The 27,875-nt window shown below is 36.9% G+C and overlaps 2 protein-coding genes across 2 annotated transcripts in view; both read left to right on the forward strand.

Annotated features, from left to right (window-relative positions):
* Positions 1 to 6,635: 6,635 nt before the first annotated feature.
* sulf2a (sulfatase 2a) lies at positions 6,636 to 19,654 on the forward strand (the record flags this gene model as incomplete). The annotated part of the gene is made up of 20 exons (XM_079843943.1): positions 6,636 to 6,816; positions 7,249 to 7,488; positions 7,590 to 7,741; positions 8,784 to 8,953; positions 9,829 to 9,979; positions 11,645 to 11,820; positions 11,907 to 12,035; positions 12,114 to 12,179; positions 12,425 to 12,548; positions 12,650 to 12,848; positions 14,439 to 14,682; positions 14,770 to 14,866; positions 15,491 to 15,585; positions 15,677 to 15,736; positions 15,837 to 16,000; positions 16,108 to 16,250; positions 16,355 to 16,463; positions 16,575 to 16,608; positions 18,306 to 18,359; positions 18,726 to 19,654. The coding sequence occupies 20 exons, from the start codon at positions 6,636 to 6,638 to the stop codon at positions 18,754 to 18,756; spliced, it is 2,619 nt and encodes an 872-aa protein (XP_079700069.1). The 3' UTR covers positions 18,757 to 19,654.
* A 590-nt stretch (positions 19,655 to 20,244) lies between these two features.
* Positions 20,245 to 27,875, forward strand: part of arhgap46a (Rho GTPase activating protein 46a) — a 36,784-nt gene continuing 29,153 nt past the window's right edge. The window contains exon 1 of the mRNA XM_079844403.1: positions 20,245 to 20,618. Coding sequence (XP_079700529.1) covers positions 20,605 to 20,618 — 14 coding nt within the window. The 5' untranslated portion in view covers positions 20,245 to 20,604. The remainder of the gene's footprint in view (positions 20,619 to 27,875) is intronic.

The raw sequence follows: 27,875 nt of genomic DNA on the forward strand, positions 1-27,875 counted from the left end.
ATTTCAGTCAGATAAAAAAAGGTAACACTTTATTTTAAGGCGTTACTTCATGTACGTACATGAACTGTAAATTATGCATAATTACAAATAACTAAACCAAACCCTAACCGTAATTCTATAGTAAGTACACTCAATGTTTTTTTAAGATTTATGCATTTTAATTAATAGTAAAAATCCATCAAATTGAATTAAATCATCATTACATATTTTAATTGAATAATTGAACAGTACTTAATCAATTATCAAATTAAAATGTGAGGATTATTCAATTCAATTTAATGGAATTTTATTATTAATTGAAATGCGTAAATCTTGAAAAAAGGCTAAACAATTTTGAGCGTACATTTAATTAATAAAAGTGCTTATTTGAGTAAGTACAATATAACTACATGACCTTAAAATAAAGTGTCTTATTTGATGCATTTGTTATTTCACTTCTTTTTTACCTCCCTGTTCAGCGTCATTTGTGTTCAGAGGAAGCACCAAAACATGGCTTTTCATCTGTTCATTATTAGCCACTATGATAACAAGCAGGCGATTCTGAAGATTACCGCTTATTCTTACCTTTCTTTGGTGTTGTTTGAAGATGAAAAAGAAGAGGAAATCATAATCACTCAGATATCAGTTCAAAGAATATATCAGATATCAGTTCAACTGGAGGAAGATGGATTAAAGTGGTACATTTTTAAAACTTACACTTTATGCTTATACAGACCTTTTATTAAATTTAATTATTCTGATTTCAACATAAAGCACAAACAACCGCATTTGTAGCATAATGTTGACTACCACGAAAAATAATTTCAACTAGTCTTTTGTCCCTTGTTTTTCTTTTTTTTTAATAGAAGCAGTTAAAATAAATGTTATTGTGGAAGTGAATTGGAGCAGAAACGTTAAACTGCTGACATGCATCTTTTCTTCTGTTTATCATACTGCTGATCAAAGCAGAAAACGCCATTTGCTTGATAATTGTGTTTTCAATATTTGGCCGAGGAAAATGCCCCTCTGCAACTGCTCACGGCATCATTAAAATGCGCAAATCAATTGTTGTAGGTGCCATGGCGTATATGTTCCACTCCAAACAAGTAGGGAATGATGTTGACCAAATCCGACGCAAGTCTCTTTGGCCACAGTTTGTCACAAAAGAGCCTGATGTACAGTATTCAACTGGAGAATCCACATACCCCCCCCCCACACCTCACTTTAAACTAGCTGGCAGATAAAGGTCTTCCCCATGAAAGAGGCTTGTCAGACCATTTGCATCTGAATACCAACTGCTGTTGGCAAATTCAAGGAGACTTTGGAAAGTTTGCATACTGAATCGGAGGGTGGACGCACATTCCCCAGGCCATGCCAGCATAGTTATGAGGGCAGGAAGTAGAGTGATGGCGGTACTTGAGAGGCCCAGGGCATGAACGTTGGGTCAAGGGCACTCTATTTCACCTGTGTCAAACGGCTTTATAGCAGTTAATGTTGTTCTGTCATGTACAAGACCTTCCGTAAAAGCATTATAACTGTGTTTTGTCAATGAGTCGTTCAGTACCTGCATTCAGAAAGAGCTACTTTTCTTTGGTCCGGTTTTTGTGACTTTTGTTATAGAAACAATTCTGTTTGTAAAAGTTAGCTTTTACACAAAAGTCATATACAAAAGTAAAGAAAAATTATCTTAGAAATGTTCTACAGACAATTGAAAACAATTATTTTGCGATTTAAGATCATAAAAAGACAATTAAATATCACACTGCAAAAAAATGATTTTCTTACCAGCAAGATATTGAACTTCTAATTTGTTTTATGTAAGTTTTACTTGCTGTAAACAAGTCTCTTCTGCTCACCAAGGCTGCATTTATTTGATCCAAAATGCAGCAAAAACAGTATTTTTGTGGAATATTTTTACAATTTAAAATAACTTATTTTTTTATTTGAATATATTTTAAAATGTATTAATTTCTTTAAGTTCTTTCCCAAAAAAATAAAAATATCTTACTGACTTTTAACTTTTGAATGGTAGTACAATGTTACAAAAGCTTTCTATTTCAAATAAATACTGTTCTTTTGAACTTTCTATTCATCAAAGAATCCTAAAATGTGTTTTTTTTTTTAGTTTTACACAACTGCTTTCAACATTGATAATAATCATAAAAAAATCATCATGTTAGAATGATTTCTGAAGGATCACGTGACACTGAAGACGGATTATGCTCAAAATTCAGGAATAAATGACATTTTAAAATATATTCAAATAGAAAACAGTTGTTTTACATTTTAATAATATTTCACAATATTACAGCTTTTTTTCTTTTTAATAACATAAATGCAGCCTTGGTGAGCAGAGGAGACTTCTTTAAAAACATTAAAAAATAAATTATACATGCAGTATTTATATACTATATATACATAGTATATAATCCTCTGTAGAACATAGAAAAAAGACAATATCTTTGCTTTTGAATTTTTTTTATTTAAATTTACCTTTCACGGCTAGCTCAAAATTGATAAATGTTATTGCATTTTTTTTTTTGTGCCAATATTTGAATGAGATTTGATTTGTTTAAAATTGTTTTACTGAGGTTCATTTTTTTTCTTCTGACATTTATTATTTCACAGGGTTTGTCATACCATATCTTGTCAACCCAATTTACAAGGCAAGCAGAGCAAACCGCTGACAGCAGCAATAACAGGAGCTCAGCGCTAAAGGACACGCTGGCAAGCAGAACGGTAGATCAGAGACAGAACATCTGATACTGGCACCATTTTAAGTCCCTTGTCATAAATTATTCTCTAGTGTGGCGGTAATGTAGAACCTTTAAAATCAAACGATATATCTCTCCCATCACCATGCAACTGTTTCGAAATTTGTAGCAATCAATATGTCGCAATTAACAATGTTAGCATCCCTTTTTGTGACAAAAACATCTCCTGTTTGCCTAGCTAGAGCTATTTAAGATTTAACTCTTTTCTCAAGCTGTTGTTTTTTTCAATTGCCAGCAATGAGTCCTGGAGAGGGACAAGGAGGAGAGGAGGGGCCCGGGGTAAACAGAGCAGCCAAGAGAATTTAAAACAGGAGACCCCCAAGGTCAGACCTCATCCATTCCCCTGAGAGAGAACAATGACGGAGGAGAGAACAGGAATTAACATGGACTGAATGCAGCTGTGTGAGTGTTTGTGAGGGTATGAGGGATGTCGGGAGAAACCGAAAGAGAGTGAGAGTGACGAGAAGAGTATATATGAAAGCTGTCAGATGTACGATAAGATTAAACATACACTTTAGATGAGAAGGTCCAGGGATGAGCAGTGGGAGACCCTCAAGGCATCTCTTGCAGAAACTTTTGGCTGCTGGTTTGGAGGGTGAACTTTGTGTGATCACCTCTGCCCTGAAAACCACAGGGTGCCTGGTTCTACAGCCTGGCCCTGACCGCCCTGAGGTAAGACGGGATGAATAATAACTGCTGGAAATTGCCACGGTGTTCATATTTCTGCTGTTTTAACCTGTGATCTGAATTCAAAGAATAGAAGCTGTAAGTAAGATAGCATGGAGTTTCATGAGAGGGATACTTCCATGTGGATTTAAGTTTCATGGGATGACGCTGAGGGAGATGGGTTTCCTGTGGTCTCCAAAACAAACAGTTATTCCTGTCTTAGCTCATGTTTCTTTCTGAATGTTACCCATCATCACAGTGGGTGGTGTGTTGGGTTAATGCTGTGTTGAGAAGCTACAAAATCCTTCCATTGTTTTGACTATCAGTTATTTGTCTTCGTCGGAGGTCAAACTAAATAAGTCTAAGAACAACTGCTGTGGCTTTTATCAAATAATTCTGGTGTGTTAGAGGTGAAGTGTTTTACGCTTGGACTGATTTGGCAAATTGACTGCAATTTATATCTTGTATGAGTAATGATTTAACAGAGGAAAATGTTTCTCTTCTGCATCAGTGACTCAAAAACACTGGTGACAGGTTGTGATATATGGCAGCAAATTCACCTTAAAGGGTTACTTCAGCGATTTAGCATTAAGCTTTGTATCAGTAGAAACCCGGTAGTATATTCAAATTATGGTACTTCCCCCCCCTCATATCGCCCTGAGACGAGAGAATTATGCATTTTATTTCTGGAAAAAATCCTCAGATGACGCAAATATCGTCATTTTGCGTCATCGGAGGATTTTTTGCCCAGAGGCTATAGACTACAGCCAGTAGAAGGAGCTAGTTCCGCAATGTTTTCAATGAATACCTATGAAAGTTAAGCTTCAATAGGCATGATCTGAAAACACGCCAGACTGGACACACGTCGTGAATGATTGCCGCGCTTAACTCAGCTCTGCTCAGCTCTTTGCTCTCGTGATGAATGAAATCGGACTCTTGCTGCATTTGTGTCGTGACTTTCGCTCGGCTCACTCACATGTTATTGAAAAGACACATTCACTTTTTAATTGTAGTGTCTGTTCTCTACCTGAACAAAATTATTTTGTTACTATGAATATCAAAACGACAGTGGAGCGGTGTCATGGTGGGCAAGTGATAACCAGTAGCCGTGGCTTGGGAGTGGCCTCGTAGGGCAGCAAAGAAAGTGCATTCTGGGAGTTGTTGTCTTTCATCCACGTCTACATTTTCTGTCTTTTCTCGGTCTAGAAGGCACCAAATTCTAAAATAATTTCACATTTCTACTACATAAATGAACCAGTTTAAAACACTTTAAGTCAACAAATTCAGTTCATATTCAATAAATCAGTGTTTCTCAATCTGTCTGTTATGATGGCGACATGGACATTAGGGGAAAACATTGCAAAATGTACATAATTAAATGCAATTAAATATAGTTGTGCATAATTAGGATAGAAAAGTAAATAGATTTATTAACTTTCAAAATGCGTTCTATATGATTTATTGGTGACATCAAAGGCCATGTGAACTATGGTAGGCTGCAAGCATAATTATTTTGCTCATTATTGATGATTCATGACAATACAAAAAGTCATTTGAGAACAATTTTTTATGACACTTTATGATTTACTGCACTTTCATGTATTTAGCCAAGTGTTATTAGTGAAATTTATAAGTGAAATTTAGACTGGTAAATAATATTTCTGTTGCTGTTTAGTGTTAATGCATTTATTTGTTCATTTCCAGAATTGTCATTGTAGATTATATTAATGAATTACATCGTCTTTTTTCTTTTGTTGACTTTTACGATAATGATATGCACATTCCTCATGATAGTCCCTTAAGCATTTTCTACTGCCTAATAAACTGCCCCAACCCTGGCTGTGAGGTCAGTCTAAACATGCATCTACACATTTCCATAACCAATTTGTATCAGCCATCACATACCCTCCTTATTCCAATTCATTACCACCCAACTGTCTTCTCTAATAATGACCCTTTACTCTTCTAGCCTTTGGCCCGTATCATTCACCCTCTCTCTTACTCCTTTTGGCCTGTAGCCCGCTGTCATTATCATCCACACCAGCTGCCATGTGTTCAACTGATCCGATCGTTACACTTCGGGAATGAGTCAGTCTCTATGCATCATTAATGATTAATTAATGCCAAGCATCATAAATAAGATCATTTATATGGACGAGCTCCTCAGTTACTCTGCCCGGGATACCGAAAGCCCAAAGGAGAAGAAGTGGAGGGTCATTTGAGAAGGAGTCTGTGTGTGTGTGTGTGTGTGTGTGTGTGTGTGTGTGTGTGTGTGTGTGTGTGTGTGTGTGTATGTGTGCCACTGTCAAGGAAATGCCAGTTCGAGTTAATGTTATATATCTGAAAAATCATTATTCTGCGTGTGTTAGAGATTTTAGGGCTGTAAAATCGATTAATCACATCTAACATAAAAGTCTGTGTGTGTATATATATATATATATATATATTGTATACAGACTTTTATGTTAATCGATTTTACAGCCCTATTAGAGAATGCATAACACAGTATAAACACTACCATTCAAAAGTTTGGGGTCAGTAAGGTTGAGGATGCATTAAATTATTCAAAAGTGACAGTAAAGATATTTATAATGTTGCAAAACATTTCTATTTCAAATAAATGTTCTTTTGTACTATCTATTCATCAAAGAATCCTGATTTGTTTTTTTTTATCACAGTTTCCATAAAAATAGTAAGCAGCACAACTGTTTTTATCATTGATAATCATAAGAAATATTTCTTGAACATGATTTCAGAAGGATCATGATTGTGACACTGACTGAAGACTAGAGTAATGGCTGCTGAAATTCCACTTTGCCATCACAGGAGTAAATTATATTTTAAACCCTTATTTTAAATGGTAATAATATTTCACAATATTAGTATTTTTCCTAATTTTAAATAAATGCATCCTTGGTCAGGATATAATATCATATAGAGTCTTTTGTGATAAAATTTATTTGAGTACTTTTTTAAATGCAAAAAAAAAATCTTCTTCTAGCTGAATAGGCCATTTATTGTGAAACCAAAATCCTTATTTCTGATATCAGAAACCAGAAAAGTTATGCTTTTATAATATTAACTGGACCTAAAAATAAAAGAAATGTTTGATAATGTCCCCTGTATAAATTACAGTTACTCTTGTTTTGTTCTTTAGGTTGAGAAGAAACGTTGATCTTACTAACTAGTGTGGGAGGTGGAAGACAGGTTAAAGTCATGGCAGTTGGGTGGAGACCGGCCACCCTTCTCCTTGTCTTCATCCTGACGTTCCTCTGCCCCTCGGACGGAACCATGTACCTCTCTGGCCAGAGGCTGAAGTCTCGTCTTCAGAGGGATCGACGAAACGTTCGTCCAAACATCATTCTCATTCTTACCGATGACCAGGACATTGAACTCGGTGCGTTGCCTATTTGCATTTCTCTCTGTATGTGGGTGTGTATTGTTTGTTTGTGAATATGCGCAGCGCACAGTGTGACATCACAAATGACTTTATGCAGAGTATGATTCACAATTATGAGTCATTATCATATAATTTACTTCAATTCTCTGGAGAAGGGCATCTTACCTTATCTTCAGTCCAGTAGCATCGGCCAACTGCTGAGGTCCATTGTGCCAAACATGCTGTTTTTCTACTCGATTTTTGGCACTTTAATCACTGAAGTGGCAACATAATGGCCTCACTGCTGGTCTTTGTTCAGGCTTTTCATTCAAATCCTTTTAGGGAGGAAATTTATGGTCAAGCATCTGTTACATAAAACAATCTGGATCTCTTTTTCTCTGTCTCCCTCTTTTTCGAATCTACATATATATTCCCCATTTTTCCCTAAAGGCTCCATGCAGGCCATGAACAAAACAAGGCGCATAATGATGCAGGGCGGCACCCACTTCTCCAATGCGTTTGCCACCACTCCGATGTGCTGCCCTTCTCGATCCACCATCCTGACTGGGAAATATGTGCACAACCACCACACCTACACCAACAACGAGAACTGCTCGTCACCGTCCTGGCAGGCCCACCATGAACCACACACTTTTGCCGTCCACCTTAACAATTCAGGCTACAGGACAGGTTAGTAGACAGCATACCTGTATATGCAGTACTGAATTATGTTCATATATTTCTTTCAGTTAAGTTGCTTTTTGATCTAAAAAAAACAATTTCTGTTACAGCCTTTTTTGGGAAGTACCTGAATGAGTATAATGGCTCTTATGTGCCTCCCGGCTGGAGAGAATGGGTTGCACTGGTGAAGAACTCTCGTTTCTACAACTACACACTGTGCCGGAACGGTATCCGAGAAAAGCATGGCACAGCGTATCCGAAGGTTGTTCGCTGTCTCTTTTCAAAGAACATGACTAAACATTTTATGACGAAAATCATACGTATGTATTTCCTATATACAGCAGACCAAGTGTAATACTATCATATCAGTTCAGCTCATTCACAGTATTTACCCAACATATTTAGGGATGTACAATGTATTGGTATCATATGTGACCCTTGGCCACAAAACCAGACATATGGGTCAATTTTTTTAAATTGAGATTTATAAATCATCTGAATAAATAATATTTCCTTTGATGTATGGTTTGTTAGGATAGGACAACATTCGGCCGAGATACAACTATTTGAAAATCTAGAATCTGAGGGTGCAAACAAATCTAAATATTGAGAAAATCGCATTTAAAGTTGTCCAAATTAAGTCCATAGCAATGCATATTACTAATAATAGTACATTTTTATATATATTTACGGTAGGAACTGTACAAAATATCTTCATGGAACATGATCTTTACTTAATATCCTAATGATTTTTGCCATAAAAGAAAAATCGATCATTTTGACCCATACAATGTATTATTGGCTATTGCCACAAATATACACGTGCGACATAAGACTGGTTTTGTGCTCCAGGGTCACATATCGGTTGTCTGACAATTTTAGAGAGTTTAGATATTGTGGATTATTTAACTCGGCATGCTCATTTACTCAATTCTTGCTTTTAATGAAGATTAATTTTGCTGCTATATAATGCTAAGATCTTCTTTAACAGTGTCATTAAATTATTAATGTATTTAAATTTAATCTTTCACATAGTGCAAAATGAAAATCATGCCAATCTGCCTAAATTACCATCACCTAAGATTAATAAATGCTGTAAAAGTATTGTTCATTCTTAGTTCATGTTAACTAAAGTTGTTAACGAATGAATCCTTGTAAATTGTTACCAAGATTTATTTTAAAAACATCACAAAATCTTGCTGACCACAAGCTTTTGAACCATTTTATATGCGTTTATTAAATGCATAGCATTGATACGTTCTTGTATTAGACAGATTTCCCTTTTAATATTACTTATTTTACAGGACTATCTCACTGATGTAATCACAAACGACAGTATAAACTACTTCCGCATGTCAAAGAGGATGTACCCGCACAGGCCTGTGATGATGGTCCTGAGCCACGCTGCCCCCCATGGGCCGGAGGACGCAGCACCTCAGTACAGCAGCGCCTTCCCCAATGCATCTCAACACATGTAAGACTCTCTTTATCTTTTTTTTTCTCACCCACTCACACTCTAGGATAATTCACAGCATGAGAAATCTCATTCAACTTTTCGCACTTAATGTTATTATGGCATTTGAGATACGACAGCCTATTCAATAATTCTCACTGTATAGTACCGTGGCCACTATTCTCACTACACACTAGCTACTTTTAATGAACCAATATTTATGACTTATTTTCTTGGTTGATTGCAGGAACAGAGGTTTGATTTATGTATTCTGTCTTTCTGTGTACAGTAATTGTTTCCATAGCGCCTCTGGCAAATGAGTTTATACAGTAGGCTCAAGAGAGATATACAGTGCTATTATTATATCATGATTTATAATTTTAATCAGTATGCATTTATAGGTCCCTTTAGAGGTATAAAGCCTATTGCTAGTGCATGTACTGTTATTTTTGTTGGCCTTGTAGTAGGCCTTGTAGTATTTGATTACTCTGCAACTTTTGTCAGTTATTTTCTGTTCTAAATTAGCATATTATTTTATCGAAACACAAGTGCAATCACAAGTTATGATATTTTTTACAATGCACTGTTGTTTGTGAATATTTGCATTAAGTTGCAAACCAAAACATGACAATGCATTGGCCTATTTCAATATGAAACAGGACTTCAGAACAATGACATTTTTTTAATCTGCAACACAATGAAATTTCTCTGCAATGGTATTCAGCACCATGAAGCAGCACACAATGCATTACACACAAAGCTTCTCCATTCCCTCAAATTATGTTCAAAAAGTAGGACTATGACTATTTATAAACGGTATTGTGTATAAAAAATGTGACATTTCTTCCAATAGCACAGAAAACAGCTTTTAACAGTTCTAAAAATGTCCCACACAGAACACCAAGCTACAACCAAGCCCCCAACCCAGACAAGCACTGGATCCTGCGTTACACGGGACCCATGAAGCCTGTGCACATGCAGTTCACCAATATGTTGCAGAGAAGAAGGCTGCAGACCCTGCTTTCAGTGGATGACAGCGTTGAGAAGGTCACAGATCATAATAACCTTACAATATAGCACATGGATCATATTTGACATAAAAGTTAGTTCCAATCCTTGTACGTATTCTTTTTTTTTGTCCATGTGGCATTGTAAGTGCTGACAGTATTGATGTTTTTATCACTAAACCGGTCTGTCCGTTAGTAGTGCACATTTTTCATTGACTCATTCTGCAGGTTATATTGTTATGCTAGTAAGTGACTGAATGAGTGAGTCATTTGAATAATTCAATTTAAAAACACTGATTCATTCGACAATGGACCAAGAAGTGACTGGTCAGTAAATCATTCACTGAACTGATTCATTCAAAACACAGATTCATTCAGGAACGACACGCCAACTACTGTGTGTTGCTCTGAGATGCGCAATGGTTCTTCTGTGATTTAGTTTGAAACTATATCCATTAGGGATGCACGAAATATCGGCCACCATATCGGTATCGACCAATATACGGTATGTTCATTTTTAATGTTATTGTTATCGGCCTGATAAGAAAATTTGGCCGAGATATAAAGGCCAATAAAGAATGGATTATTTTCTCCAGCTGTGACACTTCAGATGTTTGTCATGATGGTTGTGAATTGCTTGAAATCTGATTGGAATCACTTAAAAAAGGAAAATATAGTTAACTGCAATATGTGCAGCACAAGTCTGTCATATAGGCTACATAAAATTATAAAATTATATTATTATGTGCTAGGGACATAACTTTTAATAGTGACTTTTGTTTTTGCAATCAGGCTCTCAAAAATTATATAAAAATTTGGATTTAGATTCATCTGCCAATATATCGGTTATCGGCTTTCAAATATAAAGAATTATCGGTTATTGGTATTGGCCAAAATGTTCACATCGGTGCATCCCTAATTTCCATTGCCGGAGAAAAAATAGGCAAAGAAGAATGTACCCTATAATGCTAAAATTTGGGGGTCAGTAATTTTTTTTTTTTTAAATAAATGTATACTTTTATTCAGAAATAACACATTACATTGATTTAAAAGTGATTAAAATGTGTTAAAATAACACTAAAATATTTATAACAGTTATAAATATTATAACAGTTATAACAGTTTTCAACATTGATAATAATTAAGAAATGTATCTTGAGCAGCAAATCAGCATATTAGAATGATTTCTGAAGAATCATGTGACAATGAAGACGGGATTAATGGGATCACAGGAATAAATTATGTTTTGAAATATATTAAGAAACTATTTAATTAAAAGTATTTAAAAAAACTATTTAATTGTATTAATATTTCACAACATTACAGTTTTTAACTGTATTTTTGATCAAATAAATGCTTAAGAAACTTTCCAAAAACATTTAAAAAACTCTTACCCACCCCAAACTTTTGAATGGTAGTGCAAGTTACACAATATTTACATATTGTTTATTAAACTGTTTTATGAAAGCAATTATTTGTTAGTTTACCAGAATAACTAGCAAAACCAGAATCTTCTTTCTAGTGAACTAAGTATACCTTGTACATGTACTTGGCAATAGAGGTGATTCTGATTCTGATTGGTGAAGCATGTCAGCATCTAAAACCATATACTCCACATCTGAAATTTATCGAAAAAGCAGAAATGGACGTGCGTAACTAACCTAGATATTGTAACGTGGTGCTTACAGTTTTTTTCCCTCCACAGGTTTACAATATGTTGGTGGAAACTGGGGAGCTTGATAACACCTACATCATTTACATGTCTGATCATGGTTATCACATTGGCCAGTTTGGCTTGGTCAAGGGCAAATCAATGCCATATGAATTTGACATTCGAATCCCCTTCTACCTGAGAGGGCCGAATGTGGAGGCAGGTGCCATGTGAGTCAAAGATATTAAGCTCACAACTTTACACCGAAATGCTAATAATAACACATTGTTGATTCTAAGTTTGTGATCTCATGCAGTAATCCTCACATAGTCCTGAACGTTGACCTAGCCCCTACCTTGCTGGACATGGCCGGAGTGGATATTCCCTTAGACATGGATGGCAAGTCTATCCTCAAGCTGCTGGAAACAGAACGACCTGTCAACAGGTGCTAAAGTACACCAACATAAATATTTCATGCTCGCAATTCAAAAACGCAGCCTTTTTCCTCATTATATTCTTCCAGTTTTACCAGGTTTCATTCTTACAAGAAGGCGAAAGTGTGGCGGGATTCATTCCTGGTAGAGAGGGGGTGAGTACATTTGATCAGGCCAGATTTTCCCATGCATTTTTAATTGAACTCCGTATCACAGCTCTTACACTGTATCGCTCTGAAAAAGATTGTTAACCTCAGAAATTGATTAGACGCGACTCCATTAGAGAGGCACCAGATGGCACACTGACATCAGACACATCTACGGGTTTCGAATAGGGGCTGAATCTAATTCTTTGCAGTTTTTGACTGGCAACCTGATGTGATCTCTTTCCGATCTACAGGAAGCCTCTGCATAAGCTAGCAGATGGCAAAGAGGTGGAACAGAATTCGCTGCCAAAGTTTCAGCGGGTCAGAGACCTGTGTCAAAGAGCTGAGTATCAGACATCCTGTGAGCAACCAGGGCAGGTAAATATTCACTTTCAATTACTGTGGCATATTCCCTTGATTATTTCCAGTGATTGCCATCTGTCTAGTGCTTTCTAAATAACCACTCCTCCTCTGTGCAGAAGTGGCAGTGTATTGAGGATTCCACTGGCATGCCAAGGCTGTATAAGTGTAAAGGGATGGCGGGTCTCTATGCACCTCGTGCTCTGGGCCTGATGGCTGCCAACAGGGGAGAGATCAACAGAGCTCAGTCTGCATCAGAACACTGTGATTGTGAACCCAATGTGCCTCTCAAGAGGAAGAAGGCACTCACCAAAAAGAGTGCGTCACAGTATAGTTTCACATATTTTGTCCAGGTGTTCTTGCTTGATCAGTGGTTAGGAGTGTTTTTATTTGAATGGAAAAGACTAATAATAATTGTATACGTTGGAGGCACTGCTTCGGCATATAGCGCAGCTGCACCAAGTTCAAGTCCTGGCTCGGGGTCCTTTGCTGATCCTGTTCCACTATCTCTCTATTCCCTGTCTTATCTATTCAATCAAAAATATTTGAATCAAAATATAAAATTATTAATAATGGGGTTAGTTCCAAGAAGGCCTGGAAAAAGCTGTTTTTTAGAATTCCCACTTATCAGGCAGTTGCAATGTACCAGTTGCTCGGAACACTTTGGAAGTGTGAAGTTTAAAATTTGACATTTTGGGGGGAAATCAGGAAAAGGTATTTTACACTTTTAAGATCCCTCCAAAAAAAATGGAACTAGTAAACATCTACTATAATATAATTAAATATTGTAAACATAAATAAACATTTTAAACATAAATAAACATGTAATACCAAATCTGTATTATTTCCTTATTATGTAAAACAAAAAGGATATAGTTTGTAGAATGTGTGGTGCCCTTTTCCATGCAAAAAAAAGATAAAAATATGCCCGTTCCTTTCATTTTTAGGTATCATATTCATATGCAAGATCAAGTTATACCTTAACATAGATATGTTAGTGGTTTAAAGGGTTAGTTCACCCAAAAGTGAAAATTATCATTAGTTACTCACCCTCATGTCGTTCCAAACCCGTAACCTTCGTTCATCTTCGGAACACAAATTAAGATATTTCTGATGAAATCCAAAGCCAGTCTCCTATGCAGTTTATGTGGGAAATACAGTGCAGTGCTTTCGAAGCGTTACGGCAGATGCTGTTCACGTGAGCACCAAGACGCATGCGTGTTATGCTGATGCAGGAGCTAGCCAATGGTGAGCCGCCGTTCTGCCGTAGCACTTTGAAAGCACTGCACTGTTTTTACAACTGCAACTGCATAGGCAGCTGGCACAGACAATAAGAAATGATTGAATAAAGTTGTTATTTTTGTTTGTTTTTTGCACACAAAAAGTATTCTCATCGCTTCGTAACATTTAAGGTTGAACCACTGTAGTCACTTGGACTATTTTACTGATGTCTTTCCTTTCTGGGCCTTGAAAGTGGTAATTAGATCGCTGTCTATGGAGGGGTCAGAGAGCTCTCAGGTTTGTTTGGGGCGGCAGTGGCTCAATGGTTCATGTAGGTTGTCTACAAACCAGAAGGTTGGTGGTTCAATCCCCGGTTCCACCTGACCAAGTGTCGAGGTGTCCATGAGCAAGACACCTAACACTGCCGTCGGTGTATGAATGGGTAAAAGGCAAGATGTCAAGCGCTTTGGATGACCATGGGTCCGTTGAAAGTGCTATATAAATGTAGTCCATTTACCATTTAATCAAAAATATCTTAATTTGTGTTCCTACGATGAACGAAAGTCTCACGGTTTTGGAACGTCATGAGAGTGAGTAATAAATGACAGAATTTTAATTTTTGGGTAAACTAACCGATAAGCAATACTATACCTGTATCCATAACAAAGTCCATATACAATATTTCAGAGCTGAAGACCAAGAAGAGTTTGCCAAGGAATCGTTGGGCCCGCTCTGTCCCGTATCACTTGGACTCAAATGTGTACACTCTGGACCTGGAGAAGGGCTACCAGCCCCTCAACCTGAACACCAGCCTTATGCTAGGCAGAAAACAGGCCGTGTATGGAGAGAATGAAGAATATAGCGGAATGGGACCCACAGACAACAACTTTAACACCCTCACACCACCTGCTGCTCTTAAAGTCACCTACAGGTCATTTACTGTGGATGATTACAGCTAGTGTCAGAGAAAAAACACATATTTGGTTTCTAATATGTAAAACTTTTCCTTTTTGTTCAGATGCTCAATACTGATGAACGACACAGTCAGGTGTGATGGTGGATTATATAAATCTCTACAAGCATGGAAAGATCACAAACTACATATCGAGCATGAGGTAAGATCATGATTAAATTCACTGGTAAAAAGTTGCTGCCTTAAAATACAAAATATTTATAAAGTACAATCAACTTGGATGTTTCAGTCATTTCAACTTAAATTACATTAAACTGACTTACAAAAAATGTAAATACAACTTATTTTGATGCATTAATGCAATATAAAAACGTGTTATAACGTATTGATCATATATTTTTACAGTGTTGTTCTAATGCAACCTGAATAAAAACAAACAAAATAATTATTATATTTGCTACAATCCCAACTAACAGGCAACGTTCTCAGAACGTTTATAGTAACATTAATAGAATGTTTGTTCAAAGTTACCTGGTCTTTAATGTTCTCAAAATGTTAGCATAAAAACATTTTTTATACATCATTCATGGAAAAATTTTTGCGGAATGTTTTTAGTTCGTCTAACATTTTTTAAATGTTACAACTTGTTTCAGAATGTTCAGAGAACATTCAAAAGGAACGTTCCCATAATGTTTGCAAAATTATAAAATGGAATGTTCCCTTAACATTTTTATAACCAAGTATTTTGAATATTCTTAACAACTTTCTTAGAACATATTTTAGTTAGCTGTGTTTTACTTTTAACCCCTTTTTGCTCTTTGAGTAGATTGAGACTTTGCAGACCAAAATAAAGAACCTCAGAGAGGTCAAAGGGCATCTAAAGCAGGTTCGACCAAAAGAGTGTGAATGCAACCAAAACACGTAAGCCTCCACTTTTCATACTTTAACTGCTTAAGTGTTGGCTTGATCTTTTTCACACAATAGACATAATCATGTAATATTTGCTTTAAAGGTATCAGTACAACAATAGAGCCCTGTTCAAACTCAAATCAGGCCGGATACATTCTGTCAAGTAGGTTTTCATTCATCATCTGTCATTAACTTCAAGGAAGGCACATAACATACACTTAGAAAGTTGATAGTAAAGACATCTGTTCTTTTAATCTAAGTAGAATGACCAAAGATAAGAAACAGTGGCTGATGAAGGAGCAGAAACGCAGGAAGAAGCTGAGGAAGCTGCTGAAGCGCCTCCGTAATAATGACACTTGCAGCATGCCTGGCCTCACCTGCTTCACCCATGACAACCAACACTGGCAGACCGCCCCCTTCTGGACAAGTACTGCATAGCACATCACACCAGTTTTTTTTAATATCACAAAAACTCAATAGTTAAATAATGATGTAATTTATTTATTGTCTTATATTATCTTTTTGTGTTGTCAGTGGGGCCGTTTTGTGCTTGCACGAGTGCCAACAATAACACTTACTGGTGTCTGAGGACTATCAATGAGACACACAACTTCCTATTTTGTGAGTTCGCCACTGGCTTCCTGGAGTATTTTAATCTTAACGCAGATCCTTATCAGGTAGATCTTTATCTTTTTATCTCCTTTACCATTTGTAATAATTTTATGAGATTTATTCTGTTATTTTTGTTCTGATATTTATATCTGTTATTTGCTGTGTGCAGCTGATAAATGGCGTGAGCACGCTTGATCGTGATGCGGTGAATCACATGCACCAGCAGCTCATGAAACTGCGCAGCTGCAAAGGTCACAAAGAGTGCAATCAGGAGACAGGTGAGTCATGCCTCTTGTTTGATAATTCTTTGCCTTGATGCTGGTATTTTTTCAACATAATACCAATAAATATACAATTTATAACCTTATGACACATCATATCTCTTACAGGTGGTAAAGAAAGAAACTCTTTGTACGATTATAGGTATGGCTTCATTCTTCTATTTGATGGCTAAATAAAAAATAATATTATTCATGTTTATATATATATATAAAAAATTTTCTCACATTATCACAGTTTATTTTTTCTATAGTTTAGAAAATGGTAATAAAATATGACAAGTCGTCTGAGTTAAACTGTGTCAGAACAAATTAATCTTGATAATACCTTTCATAGATAGGTAGGTAATGGATTTCAGTCAACCAATCAGCTGTCAACTGTTAAATTTAAGTACACAATTAGATAATACCAATTTAGGTCAACCAATGACCAAGCAAGGCTTAATTTTGTTCAGTCTGTGGTGTAAAAGGTCGCTTTAGCAATTAAAGAAAAAACACGGTCAGGTCAAAGTGTCTGAATAATTTTGGTCCCAAATTTTCATAAATTTTACTGGTAGTCCACTGTATGAAGAATATTTGGGGATAATATATAACGGTTTACTTTATTTTGCTATCCTAACTTACATAAATGAACTATAGTGTCCTGCACCCACTTGTAAAAAAATATATATATCTGGTGTCTGAATAATTTTTGGTTTAATTTTATATATGATTCAAAATATATTTGAAATATAAATATTTTGATACATTTGGACTCTCTCAATATGTTGATTATTTAAATACATTTAAATATGTCCTTGCTGTATTAATATTATAATAAATATTATCAAAGAATCCTGAAAAAAAATGTATCATATTAATATATTTATATCATACAAATATTTTCAACATTTATAATAACAGGAAATATTTCCTGAGCAACAAATCAGCATAGAAGAATGATTTGTGAAGGATCATGTGACACTGAAGACTGGAATAATTCAGCTTTGCCATCACAGGAATAAATTACATTTAAAAACAAAAGTAATACATTTATTTTTAAATTGTAATATTCCACAATATTTTACTTCATTTTTGATCAAATAAATGCAGCCTTGGTGAGCATGAGACTTCAAATAATGAATTATATAATCTATAATATTTATGAATTAGTCCACAGATCTGGAACTTGGGAAATAAATAATTTCCTATCTTTATGTATGTTTGCTGACATGTGGTGCCGTGTGTCTGTGTGTGTGTGTGTGTGTGTGTGTGTGTTTTTGTATATATGGTTTATGAGGTCACAAATGTATATAATGACACAGGTATTACAACGTAAACATGGTTTACGAGGACACTTCATGTGCCCTAGAATATACAGTTTAAACCATTACGCCTAAAGGAGAGTCCTTGTAAACCACATTTACGCGTGTGTGTGTGTGTGTGTGTGTGTGTGTGTGTGTGTGTGTGTGTGTGTGTGTGTGTGTGTGTGTGTGTGTGTGTGTGTGTGTGTGTGTGTGTGTGTGTGTGTGTGTGTGTGTGTGTGTGTGTGTGTGTGTGTGTGTGTGTGTGTGTGTGTGTGTGTGTGTGTGTGTGTGTGTGTGTGTGTGTGTGTGTGTGTGTGTGTGTGTGTGTGTGTGTGTGTGTGTGTGTGTGTGTGTGTGTGTGTGTGTGTGTGTGTGTGTGTGTGTGTGATAAAAAAACAAAATATGTTGAAAATATAAAAATGCAGATTTTTTGTGAGGGTTGTGTTTAGGGTTACGGAATAGAATATACAGTTTGTACAGTATAAAAATCTTTGTCTAATGAAAGTTGCCATAAAACATGGAAAACAACTTTGTGTGTGTTCTCCACATGCTTCAGGCCCCTTCATCGTCGAAAGAGGCCAAAAGTGAAGAAACCGTCCTCCAAATCAATGTGAGTTTGTTGTACACACCATCTGCTTAATATAATTCAGCCAGCCAGTTATCAGCACTAATCCTCAGTAGCCCTCTTCCCTCTGTCATACACTGTATGTGCATGCTGTCCCTCGCTGCATGAGCAGCTTTTCAATTCTCCTGACATTCCTTTAGATGCACACGTGACGACAAGAGTCCTTTATTACTGATAAGAAAAAGTGTGTGAACAAAGTACAGAGTGGCGCAGACCGTCCCGCTGCCATAATTACACATTGTCCTCATTTTGGACATGACTTTCTTTTGTCTTTATGCTGTTCAAACTCTGCTCAAACATGTTATCAGAACTTTGAAGAAGATTTTTTTTTTGTATTGTCTGTTTACACAGGGGCCAAATTTGGGAAGGATGGGTTGGTTAGTTTATCTACTATCTACTGTGAAGGATGCGCAGAGGTGAGGAATGTGAACCGATGAACTCCTGACCCAAGGGCGGCAAGTAAACTCTGCAAACGTCCAGCTATAATGAAGTGTGGAATCAGAGATGTATCAGTGTGGTCATCTCATTTTCCCTCTCAATGCATTTTTCTATTTACTTTTTTTTGGGGGGGAACTTTTTAATGAAAGACTTCCACCATGGAAACTTTTTTTCACCATGGATCACCTTCGCAGGGTTCTCATAAGACAAGAAAACTCACGTGGCTCATCATTGAGATGTAAACTTGTCATCTATAAACACACTACTCCTCTATTATTCCTGTAAGACTGTGATGTGGGACTCTGATACTGTGTTGAATACAGGGCCGACGTGCTCTGACTTCTCTGCTGCTGTGGATATTGTAATTTTACTCTCAAACTGAAAATCCCAAGGAAACGTCGTGATACTTTACACATGTTGTGCTATATAATTTCAATGTCACCAATTTATGTGATTCCGTTCATGGAAATGTTGCTTTTTGATACATGGTGCTACTGTAAGTTAACACTTGGAACTGAATGCTGCATAATATGTATTTGAATGTATGTGCAATTAATGTAAATATTAGTATATTTTTACCAGACTGAACATATGGGAGTTCATCTTCGTGACTGTTCTGAAAAGAGAGCGCCCTCAGTCTAACAAATGTTTTATGTTTATCTGAATGCACTTATGAGTAACATACTAAACAGTGTTGGAGTAATAATGTGTTATAATAGTTCAATTCAAATATCTGTGTAGGTGTCATCACAAACCATTCCTTCCTTTTTGCTGTTTTCCATTGGTTTGAAATATGGAAAACAATGAAGTGTAGTAGTTGGTGAATAAAGTGTTAAATACCCAGGTTTACTCTTTTTTTTGTTTTTCATATTCCCCATAGGCTATATATTTTGGTTTTAGAAAGACAACAAACAACTAAAACCGATTTACTGGTCTCATGTTTGTCTGTTGGCTAGTTTTAAATGGGTTTTGGGCACTTTTAAGCACATCTGAAGACTTTATCCAAACTGGGAGACTAGCTTAATAGTTTTTCCCCAGCTAGAATATTCTAAATAGTATTTTCACTTATAAAAAGACATGTCTGTTGGTGCAGGTCTCTCATTTTGTTTTTGTCACCCAGTCTAAGCTGGTCTTTGTTGGTTACCCTGTGTGGCGAGTGTGTTTTGATGGTTTTAGAGTGGTTTGTGTTTAGCTAGGAACCATTTGGCTGATCAGCTACATACCGTAAGCTGAACCCCATTTGAGCCAGGATGGGATACCATTAAAAAAAAAACAGGCTGTGAGACCAGATAGAGCAGCCTAAACCTAAAATATACTTCATTTATGGTGTATTTTAGAAGGATGTCATCCCTGAGAGAAACTTTGTGCTCCTGTGTGTTGCCTTGTCCGCCAGCAGGTGGCGCTTTCTGAATAATTCGATATAAATCCCTTCAGGCAATAAAACATATGAATCCAACTCCACCTGAACTTGCACCTGTCGTGTAGTATAAACCAACACCAAAACTCTCCACCACATGTGGTTTGTTTTACTAAACTTTTTGGGCATCACATTTACTCCGTGTCTGGTAAACTAGTTGCTGTATCTGTGTGTAGGGGGTGGAGAGAGAGGGAAAGAGAGCAGTGCTTACGAGACACCCGCAGCCACTCAGACCAGCTCACACGCACGCAGCAGCACATACATATCACGAAGCCCTCGCGCAGGACGTCCGACAGACCGAGGAGATAAAGTTTTACCGTCTTTACGCTATCCTTTTATACTTGTTTGTGGTTTAACCGTACAATGTGAGAAGAAATGGCTGGGAAAAGGTAAGTTTAAATCTTTCTTTTGGAAAATTAGGCAAGTTTTGACACGAGAGGTTAGCGCGGTGTCTCGTGTACGTTAGCCGCTCAACTAGTTTTAGGTCTGTAAATTAACTGTTACTTACTAGAAAACTACAAATACAACTGAATTTACGTTAGATGTCGGCGATAAATCAGTATGAAGGGAAATATTGAGATTGTGTGAATGAAGAGATAATTTTCCCACGACTCAGTCAAATGTTATATTTTGTTCAGTTGGCTGCTGTCGTTTGTTCAGTCGTGTCATTAAATCAGCATCACTGCCGGAGGCCAACTGTTTCGAGCATATGTATTTGAACTAATTTGATTTGAACTGGCTTCACTATAAACATAGCTCAGTGATAGATTATTGGCTGTTTTGACGTGTTCCTCTTACTTTAATCTCAGACTGATCTCATCTGATAAAAGAAAAGGATAAACTACAGTATCTATTCACTGATCTTGAGACATGTAACAAAACAGGTTTCACAACTTTACCTGTCATTGTTTTTTTTTTATTCCATTCTTAAGCAATCAGAGATGACCACTAGAATGTAGTTGGCCACCAGTTGTTTACGTTTTACAACTTTGTCCTTACTTTTGATCAACACATATTTATTCAAATAAGTAAATAAAATCAGGTAGTATCAAAGTCAGTCTTTTCCCTGAAGATCTTTCTACATTTCAGTCCAGTTGAGTTCTACATCACAAGCTCTGGGGAGATTTATGTTTTGTAAATAATTTAACTGCGCTTATATATATTTTTATGTCACAAAATCATGATATTTACACTCCATCATACAAAACATACTTTTGGACTGCCCAATTTTTAATTTTATGAGACAGCAAGGATTTATTTATGGATCCAGAAAATCTTTTACAATTTTTAGCACAAGTACATTTAAAGAAACTTTTATAAAATTGTACTCATTTTGTAGATGTACTTTATTTATACATTTTTAATGTTTGTTTTTATTATTGTATTTATGAAATGATGTCGTTAAATGTTTAATATGTATCTGCCATGTAATAGCCAGTTATGCTGATATGGCAATCAACTTAAATACTACTACACTCCATCATACAAATTATAAAGATTTTTTAGGAATTATTATCTAATTTCTCTAATTAAGACTTAATTGTTCTCTAATTTTAAGACTAACTACAGAAAAAAAAAGTTAATACACAAATGATTGCTGCGGTGACGGTTTCATTATATGGACCTTCTTAAAATTAGAAACCATCCTGTACATTCAATTTATTCATTCGTTGAAGTGCTAGATTTGTCAGTTGTTGTTTTTTTTAAATAATAAATATATTTGGCATAATGGCACTTTCTTTTTTCATTTAATCTGCCAGTGATGACAAATGCACATTGTTGAGATAATGGAAAATTCAGGAGGGTTGACCCAAACCCAATGATGATTAATGTTGAATCATCAAAATAATTCCTTGATAAACTTTACTTAGTTTGTCAGTTGTTACCTGTTTTGTTCCAGTATTCAAGAATCCGTCTTGTATTAGATAGTGAATGCGGTCTAATTCTTAATATCGGCTGATGGTTACAGGAAACCACCAGAACCCTCTTTGATATCCCACAATACCTTCTGTCGCCTTTGCTGTGGTTTAGAAGCATTGAAGTCACATAATGTGAGCCGTGGACGCATGTTGCTTTAGCTGGTGCTGCACTGCCTGAAAAACACAGAGCATCTGTTTAGTGCAGGGTTACAGATGTATGAATTAATTAAATTCATAAAATTAAAATGTAGTCTAACCTCTTTTTCCACCCCGAGCTTGATTATGACACAGATGCTGAAGTGTAAATAGATGAAAAGCGGTGGTTGAAAGACTTCAGTGAGTGTGCACTGTTTGATGTAACACACTACCGAGCTTTGATCAGCCGTTGTATTGATGGCTCTCTGTTCCTCTCTCCGAGTTCCCCGTTCAGAAGCTGAGCAGGGGCACGACACTGGACACTTGGCGCTTTTAACATTGCCACGTCTCTATAAAGCTCAAGTTTGAAGCTTGTTTAAAATTCCTCAGATGTGTTGTGCACCACTCTGAAGAAACTCTAATATGATAAGAGACCAATGGCTGACGTTAATGGACGCTTTTGTGGTCTGTTCCAGCTAGTGAGTGTACATGTATGTTTTGACAAGCTGAGGTTTATCTTGGATCCAGAATGGGATCTAACAATAGGATGTTTTCCCCTGTTTGCATATCTGGTACACAATAGTGTGCAGACAAAGGGAGGACGTAGCATTGTGACAGCAGTTTAGCACCAGTGTTTTAACAAGACCTTTGAGCTCAATGTGAAAAGCACCCAGTGACCCATCTCCAGTGCTCTGCCTGAGGGCGTCTCGTGGGCCAATGAGTTGCTTTTCTGTTCCAGTTTTGGAATCTTGTCAGATGAAGATGATTCTGTTCTTTTGTAAAGATTATATATGTGTGTCACAAAAAAAGAAGAAAAAAAATACATTGAAATTGCTGTCATGTACTTCACATTTTGTTTGTCATCTCTTGGTTTATTGTTGCCAGCATTTCTGTAATACGTCATACTTAAAGGTGTAATTTTGAAAGGATTTGCATATCTAGACTAGTTAAAGTTGGTATGAAGTGGAAACTCATCCTTTTTATAAAGCTTCATATTTTTGATCAACTTGACCATCCAATGAAGATTTTTCTCTGTTGATGAAACCCTGGTCCTTTCTTACAATTTTGAAAGTTTGTATTCTGGCCTCCTCCATCAAATGAATAACCAAGGCAAGTAGAACCAAGTCCCCGCCCTTTTTTCCCCTCCATAATCTGTTTCACACAGATGTACGTCACAATACGTTACATTGTGAGTTTAACGACTAGTTGACTAATTGGTTTTAAGGAAAATCTGTGTTTCTTAGACACATTATTTAAACGGTTAGTTCACCCAAAAATGAAAATTCTGTCATTATTTACTCAGCCTTGTGTTGTTCCAACTCCGTAAGACTTTCGTTCATCTTTCTTCGGAACACAAATTAAAATATTTTTAATAAAATTTCTGTACTTTCCAATGACTGCTACGCAACTACCACATTAACGATTCAAAAAGTTCCTAAAGAGATTGTAAAACTAACTTGAATTGTGTTTTAGTCTGAATTTTCTGAAACGATACGATTGCTTTATTTGATGAACAGATTGAATTTTGGCTTTTATTCACATATAAACATTGGCTGCATCCGAAATTGCATGCTTCCCTACTATATAGTAGGAGAAAAACAGTATGTGACAAAACTAGTACGTCCGAATTCACAGTACTCATAAAAGAGTAGACAAAAAGCCACAGGAGAGGATTTGTGAATCATGTAGGTCACATGATAATGACAACATGGCGAATGTAGTACGTCCGGATTACATTCATACTAAACATTCATACTATATAAAACAAACTTTTTTAGCGGTCGTGAAGAAATTACTTTCAGAATAAGTACCTACTCGAGAGTATGCGATTTCGGACACAAAGCCGTCGATCAGCGAACATTAAAAGGAGCTCAACCAAACCTGCTTGACACGCATGCTTGAGCTTCCGTTTACCATATCTGATGTGTGCGTTGATCAATATTTATATGTGAATAAAAGCCTAAATTAAATCTGTTCAGCGTAAAAAGCAAATGTGTCTCTTCAGAAAATTTGTACTAAACAACTCAATCCATATGGATTTTTTTAAAGGCCCCCTAAAATCAAGTTTTTTAGCTTTTAGTATGACTATGTTAGCCTTAAGGTTAGGAATAAGCTGGTGTATTCCAAAACGTACAGTCTCTCACTTCCGTTAAAATCACAGATTTTGATGACATCATCGCAGACGTCATCTTCTCATCACATCTTCTATCCAATCAAATGGTCTCTAGAATCTGAAGCGCCCGCCCCCTACACTATAAATAGACGCTGAAGCTGCGGCTGAAATCGGTCAGCTGTTCACACATTTACTATTTTCTACATGATGAATGGCACATAGTGCACTATATATGCGATAGGAAACGATTCAGACAGTGTAAATATGCTTTCAGTTGAGGCGAATGAAGTCTGGTTTCAGGTTAGTTTCACGCGCACCGCTGCAGCGCACACACATAAACTGCGTCCGAAATTGAATACTTCTCTACTATATAGAATGCAAAAAACAGTACGCCAACAGAGTAGTATGTCCAAATTCATAGTATTTGAAAAACAGTAGGCGAAAAGTAACCGGATGACCTACTACTTCCGACGAGATTCTGAAGTGTGCATACGATGGACACTTTACTATCCCATGAGGCCACGGGAGACGATTTATGAAGGGAGGTGATGGGACGCACCTGACGCTGGTAGGTCACATGATAATGACTACATGGCAGATGTAGTTCGTCTGGATTACATTCATACTATATCTGCCTGTTTCTCCAGCAACTAATGGGTGCTGACCTACTTCCGCTTTCCGGTATTGTGTTTCCTGTTCAGCGGCTAACCTCTACTAGCGTACCATGATATCGACACAGAAGGCAACATTACTTTGATAAGAATAAGTTCAATAGTTCTGTGTTGGTATTTTTTATATTTATTTATTTTTCTGTGGGCGGACATGCAGTAAGTTACTATTTTATATAACTTACGAGTAACAGAGAGAAATGTCGACACGTCCTCTTCAGCAGCTTGAATGTTCCCCTTTGCCATGGCAACTCTCAACGGCCACCAGGACTTATACAGTTTTATAAAAGCTATTTATTATTTGTTGTAAAGTGTAAGAATTCCCTCAGAAAAATGTATTCTTCTGTCAGGCGCAGTGAAGCCTAGGACAAACGCTGTCAAGATGAGATGGTGTAGCCAGGCTATGTTCGTGTCATTATTCCAACATTATGTTCATAACTTGTTACGAAATAAAAAGTTTAATACCTCAGAAAAATTAACGTGTGCTCTTTAGTTGTGGAGGTGCGCGCACGCTGTATATCACGTCACAGAAGTACACAAAGTAATCGGATCAGGTCGTTTACATGGTGAAATTTTTCACTTGATCAGTTCATGAAAAGGGTTATCCCACCCCTCTTAAACCGATTAAAATTTCATTCGGTTTGGGCAATTTTATTCCGATTTAGGTGTTTATAAATGGCCATTGCTTCATGTCATTTAGCCACTCTGTCAGACGGGATGGATGAGGGACTGTCACGGTACTGTGGTCACGACTTGTTAAAACATCAATGGTGTGTATCCATATCCGTTTTTTGTCCATTTGTGCTTCATCCATGGAGAAACACCGGCTTTTACAGCAAGTACGATAGCAAGCTACAAGCTATCAAACGTACACAAGCTTCGAACCGGAAAAGGACAACCGACTTCCGGTTCAAACCCGCTCACCAGAAAAAAGGTGGATAGAACGTACTTTTTCACGGTCGCGAAGTTCGTTCAAATTCAAATGTAGTACCTGCTCACATAGTACGCGATTTTGGACTCGGCCACAGTCTAGACCAGAGCCGTTGACTAGAGACACGAGAGCGCAGAGCGGATCATAAGCGCGAGTCGGCACATACAACAAAACATATCGGACCCATTTAAATTCTGCACCGAATGCTGTATTTCAAAGCTATATGGAGGAGATTATGATGATAAACAGTTAGAGATTAGGAGGAAACTCTGGCTTTACCAAACAGAAAGGCTCTAGTCAAACTGGTATTAACGAAACGCTATTGGCTGTTTCAAAAAAGAGGAGTGGCTAACAGCTGGAGCTGTTTCAGGGGAAATTACGTCAACACATTGAATAATGCTGCACGTTTCAAGGCACTTCAGTGGACCTTTAACAATCTCTTTAGGAACTTTTTGAGGCATCAACATGGTAGTTGCGTAGCTGTCAATGGAGGGACAGATATCGCTCAGATTTTATTAAAAATATCTCCATTTGTGTCCCAAAGATGAACGAAAGTCTTAAGGATTTGGAATGACATAGGGTGAGGGAGTAATTTATTTTTTGGGTGAACCAATCCTTTAAAGGTCCTGTTCTTCGTGATCCCATTTTTCAAACTTTAGTTAGTGTGTAATGTTGCTGTTAGAGCATAAATAATACCTGTAAAATTATAAAGCTCAAAGTTCAATCCCAAGCGAGATATTTTATTTAACAGAAGTTCCCTTTCAAAGCCTACAGCGAACGGCCAGTTTGGACTACATCCCTGTACATCCTGCTTTAATTACGTCAGTAGAACAGTTTGTTGACTAACCTCCGCCCACAAGAATACGTGAAAAAGGGGGCGTGGTCTTGTTGCTCCCTCGTGGAGAAGAGGAAGTGTTGCGTTCGGTTCGGTTGCGTTTGTCGCCATCAGACGCTGTTATTTTCATCCCGGAGTCAAATCACCTTTCTTTGGCCAGGGATGCTGTAGTTTGAGCGCGTTCATCTCCCCGTTATGGTAAGAGGCGTGACCTTCCCGGGCAACGTGCCCTAAGCTGCTGTCGAATCACAACACGGGAACCGCTGGCACAATCAGAACTCGGTACGTATTTCTGAAGGTGGGACTTCATAGAACGAGGAAATTCTCAGGCCGTTTTGAGGACAGTGAAAACAGCAGTATACAGATAAGTAAATTGTGTGAAAAATACTGTGTTTTTTTACACATGAAACATGAACACATGTTATATTGCACACTGTAAACACAATCAAAGCTTCAAAAAAACACGAAAAACGGGACCTTTAATTCAAAACCAACCTGTTTGTATGCTTTGGATTTACTGGGCCAAAAATAACAGTTGGACTTTATTTGATCACTGCATTATTTGATCACAGCCTTCTGAAACACGTTTATAATTATATTAGTTATCTTAATTTGTTTACTGGTATTAATTCCTGTGTTTGTTCAGGATGGGGCTCTTATAATGCAGTTGTTAACCACACCTTGAAAATTTGAACTGTTAATATGCTAATCCAAAACTTGACAGCATTATTTTTTTTTGTCCTGTCCTTACTTAGAACTCTCCCTACTTAGCTCTGAAACAAACATGAACAACTCAGTCAGTTGGGCATTTGGGGCTCCCATTCCCATCTCCTAGGAGCTCGCTTTGACAACGTTGTCCTTTGAGGTGGTTAGGTGACCTCTGACCCTACTCCCACCCAGTCACTCAGCCTGACCATAGACCCTAAGAGGAAATTTGATGCGTTGAATTTGATACTTTTAAACACTAAAAGTAAGACATTAACTTGTCCATCTGACTCTGACCGGACACGTTATGATAAAATCATGATGTTCAGCAGCTCAGGGA

Source organism: Gobio gobio (assembly GCF_949357685.1).
Source record: "Gobio gobio genome assembly, chromosome: 19".
Classification (NCBI taxonomy): Eukaryota; Metazoa; Chordata; class Actinopteri; order Cypriniformes; family Gobionidae; genus Gobio; species Gobio gobio.